The 16,987-nt window shown below is 38.9% G+C and overlaps 1 protein-coding gene across 6 annotated transcripts in view; it reads right to left on the reverse strand.

The window, feature by feature from the left end:
- Positions 1-163: 163 nt before the first annotated feature.
- The window catches only part of grm1a (glutamate receptor, metabotropic 1a), a 34,389-nt gene continuing 17,565 nt past the window's right edge, over positions 164-16,987 (reverse strand). For 5 of the 6 annotated variants that reach the window (XM_058756304.1, XM_058756302.1, XM_058756303.1 and 2 more), the window contains exons 5-9: positions 14,903-15,149; positions 13,106-13,277; positions 7,757-7,883; positions 4,201-5,143; positions 164-2,439 (exon numbers count right to left, since the gene is read on the reverse strand). In XM_058756304.1, coding sequence (XP_058612287.1) covers positions 1,695-2,439; positions 4,201-5,143; positions 7,757-7,883; positions 13,106-13,277; positions 14,903-15,149 — 2,234 coding nt within the window. In that variant the 3' untranslated portion in view covers positions 164-1,694. The remainder of the gene's footprint in view (positions 2,440-4,200; positions 5,144-7,756; positions 7,884-13,105; positions 13,278-14,902; positions 15,150-16,987) is intronic. The other variant, XM_058756307.1, reaches the window with a different exon arrangement.

Consider the following 16,987-nt stretch of genomic DNA (forward strand, 5'->3'; position numbering starts at 1 on the left):
GAGTGCTTACAATATGAATAACTCGCTTTTATGGTGATGTGGGGTTAGAGAATGATGCTCTTATGAAGCAACAGTGTTGCTGCAACACATTAAAATCTCATTTCGGATGTATTAAAGATAATGATACCATGCCATAATAAAAACTAAACTGACACTGAACTGTTCTTAACAGTGTATTAAAAGCCCAATTGTATTTACAATTCATCAAATAAAGATAAAAAGTGCATTCTAAGTCAATTAAAGCATCAAGCTCATAAACAGAAAAGGTGGTGAAAAATAAAAGACAGCATTAGATATAAAATATTTATTTTACAGCATGATTTGTCCTGGCAAAAAAAAAGAGCATTTCTCATTTTTAAATTTGACCATGTAAACAGGTGATCTGTCAATTACTTTACATTGAACAAATGATTCTGTTCCGAACAACTTACACTAAAAGACCTAAAAGTACAATCCATTATAACAATTACAATATGCAAGATATTCAAGAATATTGTTCTTTTGAGAGTTGCATTCTAATAGTCCTGTGAAACTTAAAGCGTTACAGTCACAAATTCATGTGATAATCCTACGCGAGATTGGCAGTAAATGCTACAAGTTACCACTAGAAGCAACTACTCATAGTTACAGTTTAAAAATGGAACATTAAAAGTTTGTAAAAGTCGCTGAGAAGTTACTCCAGCTTCAGTGCCACCATATACAGTATGTCCCTTTATCACAAAGAGCTAGTTATAAGACGTTTTTAAAACTTACAAATATCTCACATTCTAATCATAGAAACATATAGCAGAAATACAAAGACACCATCTGTGTGGAAAACAATAGATGGCAGAACAGTATACAAACGTTTGCAAAACATTGCTCCCTTTTTCAAGGATGAGTTCACGCATGAGACAAAGTAAAGTTAAGAAAGACACAGTTTCTTTTATTTACCTTGGCTCCACATTTAAACTAAAATAGTATTATATACCTAACATTACAATCAGCATTCTTGCCCTTCACTCTCTAAGCAAAAGCACTGAAAGCCATAAGGAAATTGGGAAAAAACCTTAGCTGGGAAACTCCATGTTTACTCATCCAGTCAACCAAGTGAGTTTTATTGTGCGCACATGATTTCCGTGTTTCACTCTGACTTGTGCACATTACTGAAACTGTTTTAAAAAATCAGATACCAAAACCAGATACACAGCAGCCAGCTATGAGATATGATTCACTTGCATGCATGCGTTGCACTTATGGGTCTGTGCCGTCTACATCCTAAACCCTCATTTTTTCCATGATTGTTTTTGTGTTGGCAATAGTAACTAAACTTTTTAATCAGAACCAGGTCCAGCTACATAGTTCAAAAGCACATAAAATCCAAGAAAGTGTCTCTCATCCTGCTAAGAGTGAAATAGTAAAGCAGCAAGCTGGCATTATCACTCCTGGACTGTTGCGATGTCACTTGCCAGCGGATTTCGGGCACAGCAACACAATAATATTTGGCACTCCAACTTTCTGCAGCATTTTGGAAAACGGATGCTGCCAGCGCTGCCTCGGAGAAAAATATTCCCAACAGGACGTCCCATTTGTTCATTTTAAGGTTCTTCCTGCCTTCCGAAAGAGACTTACGAAGACTTATGAAGATAAGTAAGCAAGCAAATGATATCCTGCAGTGATCGAATAATAAACAGCACTGTCCTGAGCGTGTGCTTTTACAGTGTAAAAGAGCTTTGTTTTGGGGCGTAGTTCATACTTTGGGAAAAGGGAGGGTTGTTATCAGAGCCGGGGGATCCGGGAATGGACCCCCCTGCCTGAAGCAAGTCCCTGAAGGGAGAAGGTGGAGTGAGCAGAGTCAGCTTACTCTGTGCCAACTCTTCCTCCACATCTTCCTCTTCCTCCTCCTCTTCTTGTGTGGCATTCTCACACAGAAACCCCTGAATGAGGTCGAGAGCTTCCAATTCTGAACCTTCCTCAGGGAACACCTCCCCTTGAAGGGGAAGAGGCAGCTGATTGGCGGATGATTTATAGGCGACGGGGCTTGACTTGTTGCCCGTGCCGATTACAAATTGGTCAAAATCAGGAACCGTAGAGCTCAGAGTGTCCACCGGTCCCCCTTGAGGACAATCGGTGCTGTGGTCTATTAAATTAGGAGGGGAATAGGAAGGTGGTATCCCTCCCTCGTGGGTTGTAGGATGTTGGGGACCCCCATCGTGGCCCTCGCTGAGGTTGTAGAGATCCTTGTTGTTGGGGTGAGAGCCGTTGGGGGCTCTGTTGAGACCAGCATCATATTCAGACTCGGGGGGTTGTGAGGCATTAGTTAGGGGTCGTATGACCGCCGTCTGACTCTGGCCGACCGCTTGCCTCCTCACATGCACAGACAGTCTGTGGAACACACTCGACCCCCTCCCCTGGGGTCTGGCACCTGATTCAGACCATGACACAGACTTTCCATTAGGACTATGAATGAAACAGAGACCCAACGTTATTCCCACGAAGACACGCCAGAATGCGACACAGAGACAGAGAAGAACATCACAGAAAAATGATCATTATGCATGTCATCATTCATACAATTCATACAATTATCAGCCATAAAACTCTCATGATTAGGGTTAGCACACGATGTGTAACTCAACATTGTTAATTCATGAAGTCTCTGACAGAAATCCCTCAAACATGCTAAGAGCATATCTCATAATGACCTGCTTACAGAGCATTATGAAAGCCACGATGGCTCATTCTCTGCCATCCCTTCTCTGCACTGCTCTGCTCAAACTGAACATCATGCAGTATGAATAAGGGCTCCTTGGAATTCCCCTCAGTTTCAGATCAACATGGCATTCGCTGTCCACTCTTAGTGTAATTAAGTTAACTGGACAGTAAGGCCTCAGAGCTGAAAGCTGCGTCAGAATCAAGGGGTGTTCACACTGACAGAGATTTGTAGCGGCAAAGCGACTGGAAGTCATTTGTTTTTAACAAGAGTGGGCAGATTTTGGCAATGTGATGTGGGCGTGTCTGGTGATGCATCAAAATATAGAAATATTTACATTTATGCAAATGAGCAGCGATGTGCCAAATACCAGCAAGAGTAAAGTTTATGTAAAACATTTACATTTATGAAAATGACCAGTGATTACCAATGGGAGGGAAGTTTATGCAAAAGTTTAGGTTTATGCAAAACAACGTTGATTTGAGGGGTCAATGTTAAGAGTATTTCAAGTTTATGCAAATGAGCTGTGACTTCATGTGAATACCACCAAGTGATTTTTCAAGTTAAGAAAAGTTTAATTTTATGTGAATGAGCAGGGACTCAATGTGTCACCTACCAATGGGAGTCAAGTTTATGCAACATGTACATTTATGCAAATGTGGAGCAAATCAACATAGTAACCAGTGAATACCAATAGGAGTTAAGTTTATGCAGACATTTACTTTGATGCACCAATGAGAGGGAAAATTGCTACAAAAGATTACATTTATGCCATCCAGTAACAAGTCAAAGTTAAGAGTAGGTTATGCTTATGCAAATGAGCAATGACGATGCACTATGACTTGCTTTAATCTACAAACAAATAAAACTTCACGTTTATTTTAATGTTATGAGGTTACTTTTTAGCAGCCAGATTGCTCATTAAAATCTTAATTTTGCCTGGAAAACATTCATTTGTGATTAGACTTTCTAAAGCCCACCATCAATGTTGAAGCATCCAGCAGTAGGAACGTCAATTATCACGCAACATCACAACAACAAAATCGCTATCAGTGTGAACGGGGCATAAGAAGGGAACTGGATATGGGAGCTACAGCCTCTGTAAGAACTGGGTTAAATTTTTAGTCAGGAGAAGGTTTGACATGGGGGAGGAGGCACACTGAAAAGTGGGTTAATACTGAGGAGGAGAGAGGGACTAAGTGGATGGGTAGTTTGATGAAAATTAGGTTTTGGACGAGGATTCAGCACAGATAGAGGACGACCGATAGTGTCTGGCTCTAGCTACATACATACTCTTGGTTTGCAGCAGGTAGAAAAACATGGGAGAGACAACTCAAATACACACACATGCTAGAAAGAACACTTTCAGAGCTATCGCTGCAGTCCAACTTGGCGTGCTACTGAGAAAGAAATACTATTATTTTATTTCCATACGTTTCATAGCCTGTATGTGCATTTAGCTGATATTTCAGAAAAGTGACTCAAACCTATTATTATCTGTCACTCACTTGGTGCTGCCGGTCGCGTTGTTGTTGTTCTTCTTCCTCCGAAACATGTTGAGGATGCTGTTGCTCTGGCAAGGAGCCGCCTTCCCGTCGCCCACGTGCATACGAACCACATCTGAGGTTGTAAAGGCGCTGCGTACATTGCGCTCGGGCTTGGCGATGATGATGTACATCTTGGGTGTGAACATGCAGCCCAGTGCTACAGTAACACTGAGACTGACAGAGAAGGAAGTGGTGATGATCTTGTAGTTGGAGCCGAAGTAGATGGGCACAAAAGCCAGCCAGATAATGCAGGTGGTGTACATGGTGAATGCGATGTACTTGGCTTCGTTGAAGTTGGCAGGCACGTTGCGGGTCTTGAAGGCGTAGTAGGTGCAGCTCATGATGAGCAGGCCGTTGTAACCCAACGGAGCCACTACGCCCACGTTGCTTGTGTTACAGATGAGGTACACCTCGCTGATGCTGGGGTAGCTCTTCACCGGCTTGGGGGGTTCCAGCACCATCAGCGTAACCACCACGGCCAGCTGGAGACTAATCAGGATGAAGGCGATTACCACCTGTGCCCAAGCGCTCATGAAGCGGGGCTTGCGTGTGCAGATTTTCTTCTTGCTGCCAGCCAGGATGCGTGCAATGCGGTTGGTTTTGGTTACCAGAGCGGAGTAGCACATGGCAGACGACAAGCCCACTAGAACGCGCTGCAGGTAACAGGAGATCACAGTGGGACGTGCAATGAGAGTGAAGGGGCAGATGTAGCCAAGGAAGATACCCGCCAGGATGATGTAGCAAAGCTCACGGCTGGAGGACTTCACCACCGGCGTGTCACGGTACTGCATGAAGATGAAGGTGACGAACAGAGTTATCATGATACCGAAGCAGGAGAACACCACTGCAATGATAGACTCCACGCTGCTCCACTCCAGGTATTTGAGTGGGAGAGGCTTGCATTCTGGAATAAAACAAGCAGATGGGAAGTCAAAATGGATGGAAAATAAATGAAAAACAGGCCAAAACAAATACAGAATTTCAGGATCGTCGGACTTCTGGATCTGCCAGTCTTCTTGGCAAAGATTGTATGTTGTCATTAGGGCTGCAACAACGAATCGATTAAATCGATAAAATCGATTACTAAAAGCGTTGGCAACGAATTTCATAATCGATTCGTTGTGTCGCGCGACGCGGAGACGTTTGATTATAAAAAAAAAAAAAAAAAAAAAAAAAACTTTAGTTGAGCGCGGAGCGGAGTGAACACACTCGGTCTCGCGCACGGATGCTAGCAGAGTTTGGCGCCTCATAAATAAAAACAAAAGTAAAAAAAACAAAAAAAAAAAACGAGCGGAGGTAGAGGAAAGATACATGGCGGAGGCAGAGAAATCCGTGCGACCCAAGTCATCCAAGGTGGCGGCGCCAATGCGGCGTTTGCGTATGGCAGAGTATGGCAGTTGCCATACCTAGCCCAGTCAGGTGCTGTGAAAAATTATCCAAACTTGAGTCGCTTATAATTCGTTTTATTACTTTAAATCAGAGAGTTTTAAAAATAGTAAACCAATGATAAGCATTAAAATAACTTGTCAGTAAAACTGTAACGCCATTGGATCATCGAGCTCTCAGCGAGACCTCGTAACTTCACCCCGCCTCCGTTCAGATTGACGCGCCGCGCACAGCCTGGAGAAGATGAGATCTCTGCTTTTCGCAATGCAAGGGTGAATAAATAATTGGTGTTTGAATAGTACAGCGTTTTCTTTACTCAAACACTATGTCAGTAAAGGATAATGTTTTTGTGTGTTTGAAGAGTGGAGAAGAATTAGTTATTTGCTGTCTATATACGTTTTAAATATCCTGTGCATTATGTGCATAAGCGCTTAATTTGAGATTTTGGCCAAGTGTATTAAACAACAAGAAAAACTAAGCGCCCATATAGCTACAATCAAAGTTATATAACCTGTAAAGTTGATGAAAGCATAATGCACCTAATGCACTTATGCACTGCATAACAGTTACAGCCGTTCTAACGACAGACAAAACACTCCATCTCCGTCATTCTCTGGTCAAAAACATTATTAACTCCATTTGAGCTTGATTTTCATATAATGTTAAGTGCAGGTGTCTGATACAATACCAACGCTAACGACGCAGTGTTGTTAAATTATTTAATTTTTTGCTCTCCCCCCCCTTAGTTGCAGCCCTAGTTGTCATCATGTGGTTTGTGTGTGTGTGTAAGTTTTAATGCCTTAACATTGTTTTAAGGGTCAGTGGCATTTAAAAGGATGCAAATCTTAAAAAAAAAAACACATCTTGGTTTCATATGGTATTGAAAAATTGAGATAACATTTTCAAGAAAAGTATTATTGTAATTAAGTTAAAATGGAATTATGGTGTAAACCTATTTTCCTTACATTTGGTATACCTGTAATGTACTTTTGAAGCTTTTAAATATATTTGTCAAGGTAAAAATGTAAAAAAAAAAAAAATATTGCAAATGCAGACAGTATTTTTTAAATAATAAGCAGTGAAGCAGTAATGATTCTTCTTTCTTCATAATGATATTAGGAAAATAGAAAAGGTCTATTTAGGTCATTGTACTGTATGTATACTACCATTGAAAAGTTTTTTTTTTTTTTTTTTAAAGCATTCATTTATACCGTAAGGATGCATTAAATTGATCAAAAGGTCCATTAAAGACTTTCACATTGTTTAAACATTCTAAATTCTAATAAATGCTGTTCTTTTGAACTTTATGTATATAGGTTCCACAAAAATAAATTACATTTTCAACTTTGATAATAAAATTCAGCTTTGCCATCATAGAAACAACTTATGTTTTAAATTATATTACAATAGGAAGCAGTTATTTTAAACTGTAATAATACTTCAAAATAATACTGTATTTTTTATTAAATAAATTCAGCCTTAAAAAGATCTTCCTGACATCAAACTTTTCAACAGTGGTGTATGAATTGCATGTTAATTTTATTTTATTTTTTAAATGAACAGAAGAACATCACGTCATTGACCCTTAAGCTTCATATGCCCTACTTTCGTGTGTATTTATTTATATGGATTCTGAGCACACTCATTCTTTATGACAAAGCCTTCTATACATTGTTGAAGGGTCTCTTTCTCTCATTCACTATGACAGAGCTTTTTCTCTATCTCAGATCTGTCTGTCTCTCTGGTAATCAGAATTCCCTGTTGCTGCTCAGGTTCCGTGGTGAAACTGTTGAGCCTGACACACGGCTGCTGGGTACTAATGGGATTCCAACCTCACCGTTATCCAGCTCTGCTCGCTGCTGCAAAGAGCTGTCAAAATAACGTGCGCTCACAGCCCAGAGGGAGAGAAAGTGCTGGGTGTTGGGTAAGGAGGATGCGAAGGGCATAGAGAGGAGAGGAGCCAAAAGGAGATATGGGCTGAATAGAATCTAAAGCATAAACTTTGGTGGAATATAGCAAATATAGTTTGAGCTATTCTCAATGAAATACTGGTCTAAGTTTTTAAATGAAGAGCTATTTTAATAGATGTGTGGATAATTAGGAGGATGAATGAAATGTAAAAGTCTCATACCTGCCAGTTCATCATCAGGCCACCAGCCCAGTTCACAAGCTCTGCATGTGAACTCATCTTGAACATATTCATTATCTTTACATGTAGTGCAGATCCAGCAGCAACTCACTTCTCCTTTACGGATCACCTACAATCAGAAAAAAACAAAAAACTGACATTTTTACTTTGATGCCCACTACGGTAACACTTCACGATTCTACAAGTTTCATAAGATCATAAGCTCAAATCAGTTAATTCATCTCACAACAACTAACAATGTATAATTGTATTTATATTAGTATTTGTACATCGAAAGTATATATATACACACACACATTATATATATATATATATTTTTTATACACACACACACATATATAGACAGTCATGGCCAAAAATATCGGCACCCTTGGTAAATATGAGCAAAGAAGTCTGTGAAAATGAATCTGCATTGTTAATCCTTTTGATCTTTTATTTAAAAATAAAATAAAATAAAAATAAACAAATCACAAAAATCTAACCTTTCATTGGATAATAAGAATTTAAAATGGGGGGAAATATCATTATGAAATAAATGTTTTTGTCTAATACACATTGGCCACAATTAACAGCACCCTTTTATTTGCCTCCATTTGCCAGTTTAACAGCTCTGAGTTTTCTCCTATAATGCCTGATGAGGTTAGAGAACACCTGACAAGAGATCAGAGACCATTCCTTCCTCCAGAATCACTCCAGACCCTTTAGATTCCCAGCTCCATGTTGGTGCTGCTTCTCTTCAGTTCACCCCACTCATTTTCTATAGGGTTCAGGTCAGAGGACTGGAATGGCCAACAGAAGCTTGGTTTTGTGCTCAGTGACCCATTTTTGTGTTGCTTTTGAGGTTTGTGTTTGGATTATTGTACAGTTGGAAGATCCAAACATGGCCCATTATAAGATTTCTAACAGAGTCAGTCAATTATTGATTTTTTTATCTGTTGGTATTTGATAGAATCCATGATGCCATGTGTCTAAACAAGATGTCCAGGACCTCCAGCAGAAATATAGGCCCACAACATCAAAAATACAGCAGTATATTTCATTGGGGTACTTTTTATCTTTTACTTTTTAGCCAGTCCCATTTGAAGTTCCAGTCGCGTCTGATAAGTGAATATGCTGGAGTTTGTTTTTGGATGAGCTAGGAGAATTTTTCTTAAAACCCTCCCAAACAGCATGTGGTGATATAGGTGCTGTTTGACCATTTTTTTTAAAGGTTTTCTGACCCCGAGACTCAACTATTTTCTGCAGTTCTCCAGCTGTGGTCCTTGAAGAGTCTTTAGCCACTCAAACTCTCCTTCTCACCGTGCATTAGGACGATATAGACACACGCCCTCTTCCAAGCAGTTCCGTAACATTTTGTTGATTGGAAATTCTTAATTATTGCCCTGATGGTGGAAATGGGAATTTTCACTACTCTAGCTCTTTTCTTAAAGCCACTTCACTAATTTGTGAAGCTCAATTATCTTTTGCTGCACATCAGAAATATATTCTTTGGTTTTTCTCATTGTGATGGATGATTAAGGGAATTTGGGCTTTGTTTTGCCTCCTATTTATATTTCCGTGAAACAGGAAGCCATGAGTGCTCAAAATTGTGAATATGAATGGGAATATACTTCTGAGATATTTTACTCCTAAGAATTTCTAGGGGTGCCAATAATTGTGTCCAACGTGTATTTGAGAAAAACATTTATTTCATAATAGGAATTTAAAATGGGGGGGGGGAATCATTATCCAATGAAAGGTTAGATTTTTGCTAATTCTTTTAATAAAAGATCAAAAGAATTAACAATGCAGATTAATTTTCACAGCCTTCTTTGATCACCCCGCTCACCATAATGACAAAGCAAAAACCGGATTTAATCACAACTTTGCAAATTTATTACCCTTTGCAAATTTATTGCATACCCTTTGCTTTGACACTTGAAATTTAGATTGGGAGCATTCCAGTTTCACTGGATCGTCTTTGAGATGTTTCTATACTCCAACTGGAGTTAACCTGTGGCAAATTCAGTTGATTGGACATGATTTGGAAAGGCACTCACACCTGTCTACATAAAGTTTAACAGCTGAAATGGATATCAGAGCAAAAACTAAGCCATGAGGTCAAAGGAATGGCCTGCAGAGCTGAGAGACAGGATTGTGTTGAGACAGATCTGGGGAAGACTACAAGAAAAAAATTCTGTGTTGAAAGTTCACAGGAGCATTTGGCCTCCATAATCCTTAATGGATGAAGTTCGAAACAATCAGGACTCTTCCTAGATCTAGCCTCCTGGCCAAACTGAGCAATCGAAGGAGAAGGGTCTTGGTTAGACAGGTGATCAAGACATTGATGGTCTGGTTGAGCTCCATGATCTTATATGGAGATAGGAGAAACTTACAGAAGGACAAACATCACTGCGACACTCCACCAATCTGGGCTTGATGGCAAAGTGACCAAGCTCAAGCTTCTCCTCAGTAAAAATACATGAAATCCTGATTAGAATTTACAAAAGTTCACCCAAATAACTCTCAGACTATGAAAAAAAAAAAAGATTCTCTGGTCAGATCCTCAATCCCTTATTCTTGTCTGAGGGAAACCAAGCACCGCTTATCACCTGCATAACACCATCCCAACAGTGAAGCATGGTGGCGGCAGGGACTGGGGAAGTGATCAGAGAAGATGGAAAGCTAAATGCAGCTAAATATAGAGATATCTTTAATGAAAACCTGGTTCAGAGCGCTCAGAACCTCAGACTGGGCTGAAAGTTCACCTTCCAACATGACAAGCACCCTAAACACACAGCCAAGACAATGCAGACGTAGCTTAGGGACGACTCTATGAATGTCCTCGAGTGGCCCAGCCACAGCTGGGACTTTGAACCAATAGACATCTTTGGAGAAACCTATAAATGGCTGTCTACCGATGGTCCCCAGCCAACCTGATAGAGCTTCAGATGATCTAAAGAGAAGAATGGCAAAAAAACAAAACAAATGCAGATGTGCAAAGCTTGTTGCATCATACCCAAAAAGACCTGAGGCTGTAATTGTTGCCAAAGTGCTTTAACCAAGTTTTCAGTTAAGGGTATGAAGACTTGTGCTATGTCATTTTTTTCAGTGTTTCCTTTTTAATAAATTTGCAAAGTTGTGATAAATTCGGTTTTTGCTTTGTCATTATGGTGAGTGGGGTGCAGATTTATGTGGGAAAAAATAGACTTTCTATAGGCACTGTATATATATATACACACACATGTATATATATATATATATATATATATACACATATACATACCCTCAAATTCAAAAGCTCAGAGTGTGCTCTTTAAGCCCATATTCATTATATATATATATATATATAATGAATATGGGCTTAAAGAGCACACCTGAGCTTTTGAATTTGAGGGTATGTATTCTTATCACAACTGGAGGAAAGGTTAAGGTTAAGGAATTACAGCTCTTTAATATGTACTTCCCCTCTTTTTCAAGGGACCATAAGTAATTGGATGGTTGACTAAAAAGCCATTTCATGGACAGATGTGGGCCATTCCTTCATTTCTACATCAATTAAGCAAGTAAAAGGTCTAAAGTTGATTTTAAGTGTGACATTTGCAATTTGGAAGCTGTTGCTGTGAACCCACATCATGTGGTCAAAGGAGCTCTCCATGCAAGTGAAACAGACAAGTTAGGCTTCAAAAACAAAACAAATCCATCAGAGAGATAGCAGGAACATTCAGAGTGGCCAAATCAACAGTTTGGTACATTATGAGAAAAAAGAACGCACTGGTGAGTTCAGCAACATAAAAAGGCCTGGACGTCCACGGAAGACAACAGCACAGTAAATTTCCTGGTGTTGTTCCCATATGTACACCAAGCAGTGTTGATTTAACACTGGGGAATTTACTGTGAGTGGTGGATGATCGGAGGATCCTCTCCATGGTAAAGAAAAACCCTTTCACAACATCCAGCCAAGAGAAGAACACTCTCCAGGAGGTAGGTGTGTCACTGTCAAAGTCTACAATCAAGAGAAGACTTCACGAGAACAAATACAGAGGGTTCACCAAAAGATCTAAAAAAGCCAGACCACTTCTGGAAAAGCATTCTTTGGACGGCTGAAATTAAGATCAACCTGTACCAGAATGACGGGGAGAAAAAGGTATGGAGAAGGCTTGGAACAGCTCATGATCCAAAGCATACAAAATCATCTGTGAAACATGGTGGAGCAGTGTGATGGCAGGAACATGCATGGCTTCCAGTGGCACTGGGTTACTGGTGTTTAGTGATGACTTGACAGAAGACAGAAGCAGCAGGATGAATTCAGAAGTATATAGGGATATACTCTCTGCCCAGATTCAACCAAATGCAGCAAAGTTGATTGGACGGCACTTCAAAGTACAAATGGACGAAGACCCAAAACATACTGCAAAAGCAACCCAGGAGTTTTTGAAGGTAAAAAGTGGAATATTATGCAATGGCCAAGTCCTGACTGAGCATGAATTTCACAAAACTAAAGGCAGAAAGATCCACAACCAAACTATGACTGAAGTCAGCTGCAGTAAAGGCCTGGCAAAGCATCACAAATATAAAACCCAGTCTTTGGTAATGTCCATGAGTTCCAGACTTAATGCTGTCATTGCCTGCAAAGGATTCTCAACAAAATATAAAATTTGAACATTTTATTTATTTATGATTAATTAGTGCTGTCAAACGATTAATCGTGATTATATATATATATATATATATATATATATATTAGGCATTAAACATTTTTACACAGAACACACATATTATGAACACACATACATATATACATACTGTACACACACAAACATACAGTATATATTTTGATATATATACAGTCTATTTATATTCATATAATTTATATTATAAATAAATATATTTAATATATAAATATAACATTTTTCTGAAATATATACATGCATGTGTGTATATTTATATATACACATAAATATACACAGCAAACATACATGTATTATGTAAACAAAAACTTTTATTTTGGATGCAATTAATCATGATTAATCGTTTGACAGAACTAGATTATATTTATTTGTCCAATTCCATTTGAGTCCCTGAAAATGGGGGAACGGTGTATAAAAATGGTATATTTAAGCATTATGTTATATTTTTGCTCAACACCTTGAATTAAAGCTTAAAGTCTGCACTTCAATTTCAATGTCAGTATCCAAATATATATGGGCCTAACTGCGTGTGTGTGTGTGTGTGTGTGTGTGTGTGTGTGTGTGTGTGTGTGTGAGAGAGATATATATACACACATATATACAGCTTTAAATATTTTTCACCTGGAAATACAATATATACATGATTATGCTACATACACACCTTGATCTGTCCCTTAGAACACGGTTCGCTGCAGACGGATCGGACCATTTCAGTGCGGTTCGTCATGGGTTTATAATCACTAATGCTCAGGAGACCTTCATGCCACGACCCCACATTAATGTAATCATGGCGGCCCAGCTCCTCCACATACTGAAGATTCATAATATCATACCTTAGAGAGAAGAAAAAGAGAGAGAGAGAGGGGTAACGATATGGGTGAATGAAAAAAAAGAGAAAGAAAAAGAACAAGTCTGTCATAATAAGTAGCTCAGTACTGCTGAAGCCTCGGGACTAGCAAGAGGCAGAGTTCACACTTTTACCATGTTCACACATCCAAGTCTCTCAACTTCGCATACTCCACCTGGGATATGAATCCACAACCTCCCGAGTGCTCAGTCCACTCATCCATACTAATGACACTCCCTAGATTACAGATGAGGCAAAGTGTCACAAGCGCACACATGTACACAAGGCAATGGTGGTCTTGGCAGCGGTGGAGCTGTCATCTTTTGTTCGTGTATAGTCAGGGTGACAGGAGCTGACCGCATCAGGGTATTGGAGTGGAGAGGACTGAAGCATCTCCTTGAGACAGGCAATCTGTTCCACTCCAAGTCCATTACCATCTGATACGCACCTTTTTGCATGTGTTGGCAAGGGTGCCAAATCTAACCTGAGAGTGTGAGTGATCAATTGTTGCCTTAGAGAATAGGTATTCAAAAATGTCACACTGGCCATTCAGGTACGAACTGTCATACTGACATTAAACTAGCTCGGTTTCAAAACCTAGTGAGCTGACTCGATACACTAGCAGTTTCCTTCCACTCACTGAAATGCCTCATCTGGAACACTCTACATAGACAGCAATTCAACACACGATTGCGTGTGATGTTTGGGGTGGCCATAGGTCCTCTTTTTTTTGGACATGTTATATGGATGGGATGTCAGGATTTTGCTTTTGTTTTCATATTTGCTGAAGGTAAGGGCTGAAAAGTAGTGTGCAGGCATTGTACTCTACATAACTGAATTTATGAGAACTGTAGAGAACATGTCAATAGGAAATCAAAGTCAAAACCTAGACATTTTAGGCAATTTAAAAATCCTAGTCAGGACCAGGAAAAATGGGACATATGGTCACCCTAGTGATGTTAGCATGGTGCTAAGCTAACAGTGTAATAATACAAGCATAAAACTACACACAGTAATGGAATTTACTCTGAACTGTAACTAAACTGGTCTTAGCTGGTATCCCAGCATGTGGCAGGGTTTGTTTTACAGAGGTTTTGGCCACATTTCAAGTGGTCAGAGTGGAACGCCAGCTGACCGTCAAGGTAAATCAGCTAAACATCAATAATGCATCAAATAAATACATTTAAACCAGGTAGGCTGGTTTAAATGTAGCCTGTTTTTTGTTTGTTTTGAGCAGGGGTGACTGGTTTGGAACAATCTACTTTGCAGCGTAGCAACACCACATGCAATAGTTTTTGACATTAGCATATTGCAAAGTTAACAGCATGATTCTTTAAGCATACAAAACACAGATTTGGATAAAAGAGTCAGTTTTTAATGAAATTAGGTTGTATATAAAAACTATATTTTTTCCGCTTTTTCCACCATATTTGATTTATTTTCATGGATAATAAATAAATAACTACTCCACAAATGTCATATGTGAGGTTAAAACTGGGTATCTATGGAGAAAACATTATTAATTTGTCTACCCTTGCCTCCATAGGTAGCTTACTAGGTTTTAAAATAGAACACTAGTACTAGTACATACAAAGTATCCTTGTAATTTACCTCCCAGGTGAGTCTCCATTTACATCAAAGTAGACTTCCTCCCCAGACACGCCACTAAAGGAGGTCTTCAGTATATAGTCCAGCAGCTTACTGCCGTCAATGGGATCCATTGCCTCGCACAGGCCAACATGGTCTGGGCAAAGCTCTTTATGCATATCATGAAGACCATGAGCCATCGAATAAATTGCATTGATCACGAAGCCCATCTTGCTGTCCTGGACATAGTTGTCTTTCAAGCTCTCATTTCCTGTCAGGAAAAGATTTTAAACCAATATGAGCAAGATTAAAGTGAGGACTATAGTCGTATTTGTGCCACTCTGCCTCCATCCATCCAGGATTTGTGTTTTTTTTTTTATATGGGTTTATCTATTGAATTTGTTGACAATTTAGCAAATAAAAAATTTGGATGCTGGATGAATTAAATTACCCTGAAAAACTAAGTACAGCCAGAGGTTCTGTGCTGTCAAAATATAAACCAATATATTTGCAAATTTCTGATTATTACAGAGTGACTAAAGGCAGAATGTCGCTTTATCTTAATGTAACATATAATTTTATGCCCCTAATATTAAAATATGATCACATTTAACACACTGAAGAGACTGAATAAAGGGAAGGAGAGTCCTGCTGGCAGGCTGGCAAACTACATGCTTTCATTGAATTTCATATCTTAGCACTGGCAAGCCACTGGACAAAAGCCATATTCATAAGCCAGCTGATGGAAAAGCCATTCCAGTGCTACATATACATTCAAGAGAGATCAGAAGCAAAAATCATAGATTCATTAAATATAATTATAATTTAAATGCAGTTCCTGGAACTGCACAAGCTTTGCACTACAAAAAAATTATGTTCTTAATCAGTATTTTTGTCTTGTTTTCCCAGGAAAAAATTCCTTAAAACATCCATCCTTAAAACAAAATAAATTAACATGAAAAAAAAAAAAAAACATTAAATTGATTTCCCTACCCAAAGTCTTTTTTTCTTCTTGGTTTAAGCCTACGATTTTTTATTTGAATTTTATTTAAATTCAAGTAGTTTTGCTTCTCGGGTAGATTTGTTTTATTTTAAGGATGTGTAGATATTTATCCTTGAAAAAAGACAAAAATATTGATTCCCAAAATGATTTGAGTGGCAGTGACTAAATCAACCAGGTGAACTCTTCACTCTCACACACATGCAGACTGTGTGGGTACCTTGTTACACTGTGATTGTCTTTTCTTTGCACATTCACACAGTTTCTCACACACACACATTGTGACAGCTTTCTTCTTGTGCAACAAGCTTCTCTTGTGCTCTCAGTGCCATCAAGCCTACCCTACAAGCAGCACAGAAAAGCTGGACTGATATCTTGTTTTGGCAGCATACTGTCTGACTTTGCTTGACTTTTAGGCTAAATTGAAGTCTTGTAGAGATTCAGCTCATCAGAATTTTATGATCGATATCAATCTGATGCCTTTCCAAGCCCATGGTCAGGATACAACCATAAAATATGAGAAAAAGAACAGCCTTCATACCAATCTTTCAGATAAATGTTCATAATATTTTTCAGGATAAGTATATTTCATAGAGGGTCTACAGCTTTTTATAATGACAATGATGAAACTAGCTGATGTTTTTCTGTCACCGTTTCATTTCCCCTCTTCACTGTATGCGGTACCTCTCTGAACTGCACATCATCTTCATAACTGAGAACAGCTCTGCCAATCAAAGTAGCCAAACACAGTCCAACCTATTGTGCTGTCTGTTGCCATAGTGAAGTGCTTCTTCAGTGCAGGTATCATAACATCATAATGTCTCTCATCAACTCTCACTTACCACCATGAGGGTCTTTCAGAAGAAGAGAACAATAACAAACTATAAGCTCTTGTCACTTATTAAAAACAATCAAAAACTAACCTACATTACTACACAGCTTGAATAGGCTTTAGTGATCCAATTACTTTAAGATTATATTTGTTTTAGTGTACAAAAGATGTTTTTTACAAAAGATGCAACTATTTCTATGTGGACAGGCAAAGAGAACAATTATTAGAAAAGCACAAAAGATGAGGGGGCACAACTCAGTTTACCTATATCACCTTT

Source organism: Onychostoma macrolepis, chromosome 20 (genome assembly GCF_012432095.1).
Source record: "Onychostoma macrolepis isolate SWU-2019 chromosome 20, ASM1243209v1, whole genome shotgun sequence".
Lineage (NCBI taxonomy): Eukaryota > Metazoa > Chordata > Actinopteri > Cypriniformes > Cyprinidae > Onychostoma > Onychostoma macrolepis.